Raw genomic sequence first — 9,853 nt, forward strand, 5'->3', positions numbered from 1 at the left:
TACTGACCTTTTCCTTCCATAAAAGTAACAAAATTGGCGTTATATTTGTTGGTATGCAGTTTCTCTTCCAAGTCAAAAGTTCTTTTCCCTTCAATTTCATCATCTGATATGCCATCATCTTCATAGCGCCGTCGCATGGTACCACGCTGGGAGAGAAGGGAACATATGGATGAAATCATGTACTTTTTCATGCCTACCTATAAGTGGTCATAGATTTCCCTACATGTGCAAAGTGCTACTTTCAAACTCAGTTGCTATTTTCCTTGCCTTATGGATCTTTCTTTCTCTCAAGATAGGTGATACTCTCAGAATACACAGTATATAATAATATTTTAATGAGCCACTGGGTCTTCTATGCATTTTGCCTTTGCTAATTCTTTGAATCTAGATATACAAATTCACGACAACAACGGAACCAGAGTCTATTATCTCTTTCATTTCATTTGTCTATCATTGTTTATCAGAGTGGGGACAAACTGTCTTCATAGAAATTTCAAGTCAGGCCCAAAATGTCATTTTTTCATAGGGGAGAGCTGTATTTAAAATTAGCTTTATAAAGCAATCTCAGTAATAGACTAAAACATTTGAATTAATGGATCAAAAACTCTTGTCTCAGATAAAGGAAGAAAGCTAATCTAGAGAACAGCATTCAAGGCCGGTGCGGTAGCTCACGCCTGTAAACCCAGCACTATGGAAGGCCAAAGTGGGTGGATCACCTGAGGTCAGAAGTTTGGGACCAACCTGACCAACACGGAGAATTCCCGTCTCTACAAAATAAAAAATTAGCTGGGCATGGTGGCACATGCCTGTAATCCCAGCTACTCGGTCAGGAGGCTGAGGCAGGAGAATCACTTGAACCCAGGAGGTAGAGGTTGCGGTGAGCCAAGATCGCGCCGCTATACTCCAGCCTGGGCAGCAAGAACAAAACTTCGTCTCAAAAAAATAAAGAATGAACAGCATTCGAAACAGCATGCCATCAATATTCAGCTTTAAAGACGACATGTCTTTCCAAAGAAGATATACAAATGGACAATAAGCACATGAAAAATGCTCAATTCCCATTAGTCATCAGAGAAATGCAAACCAAAACCACAATGAAATATCACTTTATACCCACCAGAATGGCTATCATCAAAGGAATAAACAATAACATGTGCTGATCTGAACGTAGATCAGTTGGAAACCTCATACATTGCTGGTGGAAATGTAAAATGGTGCAGACACTGGCAAACAGTTTAAAGTTCCTCAAAAAGTTAAACAAAGTTATCCTAAGACCCAACAATTCTTCTCCCTAGGTATATATCCAAAAGAACTGAAAACATATGTTCTTTTCAAAACGAAAGCTTATACACATGTTCACACTAGCATTATTCACAACAGCCTTAAAGGTAGAAACAATCCAAATGTCAATCAATTGATGAATGGATGAACAAAATATGATATACCTACACAATGAGATGTTATTCAGCCACAGAAAGGAATGAAGGGATTTCCAGTTCTCTGGAATCCCCTCCCACATAGTGGAAGCAAAAAAAAAAAAAAAAAAAAAAAAAAAAAAAGAATGAAATACTGCTATGTGCCACAACATAACAGTATGTATGTTATGTTCTGAAAACATTATACCAAGTACAAAAAAAGCCAGACATAAAAGACCACATATTGTATGACTTCATTAAAATAAAATGTCTAGAATAGGCAAATCCATAGAGACAGAAAATAGATTCATAGTTGCCAGGGCTGGAGAAAACGAAGAATAAGAAAGTGACTGATAATAGTATGCATTTTTTGAGAGCAATGAAAACGTTCCGGAATTAGATAATGGTGACATTTGTACAACTCTGTGAATATACTAAAAAACCACTGGATTGTACACTTTATTTTTTATTTTCTGAGGTGGGGCTGTGCTCTGTCGCCCAAGCTAAAATGTGGCGGCTCGATTAAGGCTCACTGCAACCTGAACCTCCTAGACTCTGGTGATCACCTATAGCCTCCCATAGCTGGGACCACCAGTGCCCACCACCACACCCAGCTAATTTTTTTTATTTTTAGTAGCGACAGGGGTTCACCATGTTGGCCAGGCTGGTCTCGAACTCCTGGCTCAAGCAATCTGCACACCTCAGCTTTCCAAAGTGCTAGGATTATAGCTGTGAGTCACCACCCGGCTGACTTGTATACTTTAAATGAGGAGACTGTATGGTATGAGAATTCTATCTAATAAGCAGTTACTTTTAAAATGTTGCTTATACTTCAAGTTTACCTTTTAATACAGTCATGCGCAGTATAATGACATTTCAGTCAACGATGGACTGCATATATATGACAGTGGTCCCATAAGATTACAGTAGAACTAAAAAATGCCTATATCCTAGTGACACTGTTGCCATCAGGACATCGTAGCACAACACATTACTCCTGTTTGTGGTGATGTTTGTATAAATCTAACTGTGCTGCCAGTCATGTCAAAGTGTAGCACATACCATTACAAATAGTACACAATAAATGACCGTGTTACTGGTTTATGTATTATTCTGTACTTATTATTTTAGCATGCATTCCTTCTACTTATTTTTTTCTTAATTTTAACTGTAAAACAGCCACAGGTAGGTCTTTTAGGAGGTATCCAAAAAGAAGGCATTGTTATCACAGTAGATAACAGTTCATGCATGTTATTGTACCTGAAAATCTTCCAGTGGGAAAAGATGTGAAGGCAGAAGACAGTGATAATGATGTTCTGTGATACTGATGATCCCAACCCTCTGCAGACTAATGTGTATGTTTATGTCTTGTTTTTTAACAAAAAAGTTTAAAAAGTTAAAAAAGATTTTAATAAAAGCTTACAGAATAAGGATATAAAGAAAATGCTTTTGTATAGTGGTATATCTGTGTTTTAAGGAAAGTATTACTATAAAAGTGGAAAATTTGAAAAAATTCAAAAGTATATAAAGTTAAAAAGTTACAGACTAAGCTTAGTTTATTTTTATTATTATTATTATTTTTTTTTTTTGAGACGGAGTCCTGCTCTGTTGCCCAGGCTGGAGTGTAGTGGCATGATCTTGGCTCACTGAAACCTCTGCCTCCCGGGTTCAAGCAATTCTCCCACCTCAGTCTCCTGAGTAGTTGGGATTACAGGCACCCACCAACATGCCTGACTAATTTTTGTATTTTTAGTAGAGACGGGGTCTAACCATGTTGGTCAGGCTGATCTTTAACTCCTGACCTCAGGTGATTCATCCATCTTGGTCTCCCAAAGTGCTGGTATTATAGGCATGAGCCACAATGCCTGGCCTAGTTAATTATTGAAGAAAAAATTTTATAAATTAAAAATAAAACATTGTTCATAAAATCTACAAATGTGTCCTAGGCCCCCACATTTACTCACTATTCACTCACTGACTCACCTAGAGCAACTTTCAGTCCTACAGGATCCATCACAGGACGTGCCCTATACAGGTATACCATGTTTTACCTTTTATAACATATTTTCACTGTACCTTTTCTCTATTTGGATACACAAATATTTACCACCATGTTATAACTGCCCATAGTATTCAGTACAATAACATGCTGTAGAGATTTGTAGCCTAGGAGCTATAGGCTATACCATATAACCTAGGGGTGTAGTAGACTATGCCACCCAGGTTTGTGTAAGTACACTCTATATTGTTAATATAATTATGAAACTGCCTAACTATACACTTCTTAGAACATATCCCCACTGTTGAGTAATGCATGACTGTATTTTACTTTAGCCAGTGTTAAAATTTGTCAAAATTTCTCGAATACATATCCAACAGGCAATTGGATGTGCCAGTGGTAGTGGTAAGGGTAAAGTCACCCTACCTTTATTTGTGCTAAAATAACCAAATCTGGAATTTAAAGCTAAATATTGATGGTCTAGAACAGATTACATAGCAACTGAAGTTACATAAACACATAAGAAAATGAGACACTGGAGAAAGGTCTCTTAGGAAGTAGAAGTCTGTGAAAGGGCAGAAATAAGTCATAAAAAATAAAAGAAACCAATCTATTACACACTAGAGGAAAACAAGATTCAACTTATCAGTTTTAGGCAAAAACACAAAGGGGAAATCTGGTATATTTTCCATATTTAGTAAAAAACCTTAGAACACTCTCTTACCTAGTAACTTGGCTGCCACAAAACACAGCTCAAAAGCCAAAAGAAGGTTTAATTTTGATAGACTTCACTGACACCAACAATGCCATTATCATTCAAAATATTTTTAGGGTATGGGGCTGCTGCACTCCAGTCTGGGCAGCAGAACCAGGACTTTTCTCAAAATAACTAAATAAAAATAAAAACCAGGTTGGGTGCAGTGCTAGGATTACAGGCTCACACCTGTAATCCTAGCACTTTGGGAGACCAGGTCAGGTGGATCACTTGAGCCCAGGAATTAGAGACCAGCCTAGTTCATGTCAAAACCTGTCTCCATTAAAAATATAAAAACTGACTGGGCATAGCGGCTCATACCCATAATCCCAGCACATGGGGAGGCCGACACAGGCTGATCATTGCAGTCAGGAGCTCCAAATCAGTCTGGCCAATATGGCAAAACCCCTTCACTACTAAAAACAAAAAAATTAGGCTGGAGCAGTGGCTCCCACCTAGTACTTTGAAAGGCAGAGACAGGCAGATCACCTGAGGTCAGGAGTTTGAGACCAGCCTGACAAACATGGAGAAACCCCGTCTCTACTAAAAACACAAAATTAGCCGGGTACAGTGCCACATGCCTGTAATCCCAGCTACTTGGGAGGCTGAGGCAGGAGAATCGCTTAAACCCGGGAGGCAGATACATTGTGCTATTGCACTTCAGCCTGGGCAAGAGTGAAACTCTGTCTCAAAATAACTAACTAAACAAGTAGCCAGGAGTGGTAGAAAGCATGGTGGAAGGCGCCAGTAATCCCAGACACTTGGGAGCTGAGGAAGGAGAATCACTTCAAACCAGGAGATGAAGGCTGCAGTGACTGAGAGGGCACCACTGCATTCCAGTCTGGGTGACTGAATGAGACTCCGTAGCCCAAAAAAAAAAAAACTGGGCTGGACAGAGTGACTCACGCATGCCTATAATCCCAGCACTTTGGGAGGCTGAGGCAGGTGGATTACCTGAGGTCATGAGCTCAAGACCAGCCTGAACAAGAAGGTGAAATCCCATCTCTGCTACAAATACAAAAATTAGCCTCAAGTGGTGGCAGGGGCCTGTAGTCCTAGCTACTCAGGAGGCTGAGACAGGAGAATTGCTTGAACCCGGGAGGCAGAGGTTGCAGTGAGCTGAGATGGCACAACTGCACTCCAGCCAGCCTGGTCAACAAGAGAGAAACTCCATCTCAAAAAAAAAAAAAGAAAGAAAAGGAAAAAAGAAAAAAGAAGGAAAATAGCTAAACATTCACATACAAAAATTAAAATGCACAGTCCTAGCACTCCAGAAGACTGTTGGCCAGTAGGGGATGACAAATATGTAAATAAATTATAGTATTATAATTTAATGTGCTATGTATTAAGACAGGTATTGAAGCCCAGGAGGAAGAACAACTAACACAGGGGGATTGGGGAAAGCTCCACGTAAGAAGCCACATAAGAAAAATGCTGATTCATTCAGTATAACTTTACCGGACATCTACCAAGTTCCAAAGACTATAGACAGACTGTTGCTCCTCTATAGCAATGATCTCTACAAACTTTTTTTGGCTTTCTCTTCACCAACTAGAGTTATCAGTATCTCCTTTGTTTGTTTGTTTGTTTATTTATTTATTTATTCTGAGATGGAATTTCACTCTTGTTGCCCAGGCTGGAGTGCAATGGTGTGATCATGGCTCACCACAACCTCCGCCTCCCAAGTTCAAGCGGTTCTCCTGCCTCAGCCTCCTGAGTAGCTGGGATTACAGGTACCCATCACCACATCTGGCTCATTTTGTATTTTTAGCAGAAACAGGTTTCTCCATGTTGGTCAGGATAGTCTCGAACTTCCAACCTCAGGTGATCCACCCTCCTCGGTCTTCCAAAGTGCTGGGATTAAAGGCATGAGCAACTGTGCTCGGCCCAGTATCTCCTTATTAATATACATACATACATACACACATACATACATATATATATGTATATAAAACATTTCTCTGAAATAAATTATTAAACTTGTTTACAAAGTTTGAAAATTTCGTTATCTCTCATGAGGGATTTTAATGAGAATATCCCAAGGAAGTACAAAAAGAGTTGGAATCACTGCCTTACAATGACTAAGCCTTGGGCCCAAGTTTTTATCTTTTGATCCATGTAAAATGTTTTCCCCCTAAATGTTTTGTTTTTCTTTCTTTCTTTTTTTTAATAAGATGGTGTTTCACCATGGTGGCCAGGCTGGTCTTGAACTCCTGACCTCGGGTGATTCACTCACCTCGGCCTCCCAAAGTGCTGGGATTACAGGCATGAGCCACCGCGCCCGGCCTTTTTTGTTTGTTTGTTTTCCCCCACCAAATGATAAGTGGCCTGAGCACAGAGAATAAGGAAGAACACAAGTTTAGTTTTAACATAACTGCCTAACATATGACAAAGAAGATGCAGTGATAAATTAACATGGCTGAAAAACTTGCTTTTCTTTTATTGAAAGGTCAGCCTTCAAATACATTCTGGAAAAAGTTAGATCAACTTCTACAGAGATGAACAGCACACAGAACAGTTTCCACATAAGAAAAATGTTAGCACATCACAGTAATTCCAACAACCAGAAAATATAATCCATAAATAGAAGGCAACATCCACAGAATTTAACAGCAGGAAGCTCATGCATACCTAAGTCTCTTGATTAAAAAAATATTTAGTCAGTAGGACATTTAAAGAAAAAAAAAAGATAGTGAAGGCAAAATGCTCAAGAGAAGATCAATATATAAAACAAAAGTAAACTATTCCCTAAAAAGTTCCCTCAAGAATAGTGTCAAATAGCTACCTACATATATATAGAACGATCCTGACCACAAACATGCCCTCCACAAAACTAACTGGCCAAGCAATGAGTTAAAAGTGCTAGATCTCTCCCAGCGTTGCCTGCCTTCCCACATACCATCAGGCTGGAGTGCAACAGTGTGATCTCAGCTCATTGCAACCTCCATCTCCCAGGTTCAAGCGATTCTCGTGCCTCAGCCTCCCGAGTAGCTGAGATTACAGGCACGCACCACTGCACCTGGCTAATTTTTATTGTATTTTTAGTACAGATGGGGTTTCACCATGTTGACCAGGCTGGTTTCAAACTCCTGACTTCATGTGATCCATTGGCCTCAGCCTCCCAAAGTGCTGGGATTACAGGCATGAACCACCACACCTGGCCAATATTAAACTTTCTACCAACAAGCAAGTGTTCAGTGTATCCTCCAACGAAAATCTAGTCAAACCACTGAAGAAACTAGAAGTAGGCAAGTAACGGCATTTGTCAGTGTCCAAACATGTGGTTGTATTTTTTTTTTTTTTTTTGAGACGGAGTTTTGCTCTTGTTACCCAGGCTGGAGTGCAATGGCGCGATCTCGGCTCACCGCAACCTCCGCCTCCTGGGTTCAGGCAATTCTCCTGTCTCAGCCTCCTGAGTAGCTGGGATTACAGGCATGCACCACCATGCCCAGCTAATTTTTTTGTATTTTTAGTAGAGACGGGGTTTCACCATGTTAACCAGGATGGTCTCGATCTCTTGACCTCGTGATCCACCCACCTCAGCCTCCCAAAGTGCTGGGATTACAGGCGTGAGCCACCGCGCCCGGCCTGTATTTTTTAAGTAACTATGAAGTAAACATGTATAATTCCTTACTCTCCCTCTGTTCCAAATCTTCACTTCCTTTTTATAGCCCCCAAACAATTTTAAAAATTAGCACTCTTAATATATGACATTTTAAAATTAGCCTGAGCTAAATGAAATCACAACTCAAAAGGAAAATAAAATATTTGCTTTTTCTAATTATTTGCCTCCTAGAGCAGAAAAGAAGGGGATTTTGGAAGGCCTAATCACTAAGAAATAATCTAAAACATTAAGAGACAGGGTCTCACTACGTTGCTCAGGCTGGAGTGTGGTGGCTACTCACAGGTGTAATCACACTACTGATCAGCACAGGAGTTTGTTTTTTTGTTCTGAGATGGAGTCTCGCTCTTGTTGCCCAGGCAGGGAGTACAGTGGTGCGATCTCAGCTCACTACAACCTTCACCTCCCGGGTTCAAGTGATTCTCCTGCCTCGGCCTCCTGAGTAGCTGGGATTACAGGCGTGTACTACCACACCCAATCAGTATACTGCATTATAGCCCAGAACTCCTCGCTTCAAGAGATCCTTCTGCCTTAGTCTCTCAAGTAATGGGGACTACAGGACCATGCCACCATGCCAAGCAAGAAATAATCTTTAAAGCAACCCCACTCTCCCCTCATACACAAACACTACCCACCAAAAATGGAAACAATAATGTAACAGAAATATTCAGTTTCTCAGCCAGGGGTGGTGGCTCACTCCTGTAATCAAAGGACTTTGGGAGATTAAGGCAGGCGGGATCACTCGAGGTCAGCCCAACCAATGTGGCAAAATCCCATCTCTACTAAAAATACAAAAAGTAGTTGGACATGGTAGCATGTGCCTGTAGTCCCAGCTACTTGGGAGTGTGAGGCCTGGAATCACTTGAACTCAGGAGGTGGAGGTTGCAGTGAGCCGAGATCACACCATTGCACTCTTGCCTGGGCAATAAAACAAGACTGTCTCAAAAAAAAAAAAGAAAAATATTATTTCTCCCGAAAGTCAACCCAATTTTTAAACTTGATTTTCATCAGCCAATGAAACACCTACTGAAATACAAATACTCCGTGACTACTTCTGTTTACTGCCTGATCTGTTTCTGTATCAACAAACACACAGAAAAAAGAAAGATAATGCCTAGTTTTTTCACCATCTTTTATAACTGATGTAACTGTGAGTCATCAGTATGATACGTGGTACTGGTCATGCCAATTTAGTTCCTAGAAGGTAAGGATTAATAAAAGTATTTATTACACAAATAACAATTTATGGAAAAAGAAAAAAACCCTAAAAGTTTACCATAAATCTAAAGGGGAAGTAACAGTGACCATTCTTTTTGCCAGACAAGAAAGGTACTATGAACCTGAAAGGACAGCTTATCTTGAAAAACAATTAACTCTACGCCTTTGCTCAGAAATGATAAAAACCATAAAATTTGTCACACACGCTGCTTCTCCCAAGTCTTTAAGTGAATTCAGGGAGATACCAAGCAGTTGCTTGAAACCAGAAAATATTTGATAAATGCACCTGTTTTCAGCTTTGCTACATTCCTCTCATCAGGAACTTTCCTACATGATCCTTCTCTCTGGAGCTATGATTGATGTTCTGATTCATAGACAAAGGTCAGCCTCTTAATCAACAAATAACCTCTATTTCAAACTGTCAAACTTGAGATTTATGAAATTTCACATCCAGGAGTGGAAGCTTTAGAAGGAACTGGCATAAGATCAAGAGTTGGTATCCTAAATTACTCCCTTCAAACACATATATTCCTACCCAATCCACTACCACCATTACATTATAGTCCTGCCAAGACCTCTTTTCTTCTATGTGTTCAGTCACCCCATCCACACCAACTGAAGTTAAAGCAGAGAAAACTACATCTTCATTTCTGAAATTAGCTAGACAAGTTACTCTAAGAGTGGTAAACTGACCCACATCATCAAAAGTCCAATAGCAGGCCCAGCGTAGTGGCTCACGCCTGTAATTCCAGCACTTTGAGAGGCCGAGGTGGATGGATCACTTGAAGTCAGGAGTTTGAGAGCAGCTAATATGGTGAAACCCTGCCTCTACTAAAAATACAAAA

The 9,853-nt window shown here is 40.0% G+C and overlaps 1 protein-coding gene across 3 annotated transcripts in view; it reads right to left on the reverse strand.

Annotated features, from left to right (window-relative positions):
* KDM2A (lysine demethylase 2A) overlaps window positions 1–9,853 on the reverse strand; it is a 138,870-nt gene that overhangs the window by 75,238 nt on the left and 53,779 nt on the right. For all 3 annotated transcript variants that reach the window (XM_017537385.2, XM_037741554.1, XM_037741555.1), the window contains one exon: window positions 8–146. In XM_017537385.2, coding sequence (XP_017392874.1) covers window positions 8–146 — 139 coding nt within the window. The remainder of the gene's footprint in view (window positions 1–7; window positions 147–9,853) is intronic.

The sequence above is a fragment of the Cebus imitator genome, unplaced genomic scaffold, assembly GCF_001604975.1.
Source record: "Cebus imitator isolate Cc_AM_T3 unplaced genomic scaffold, Cebus_imitator-1.0 Scaffold102, whole genome shotgun sequence".
NCBI lineage: Eukaryota > Metazoa > Chordata > Mammalia > Primates > Cebidae > Cebus > Cebus imitator.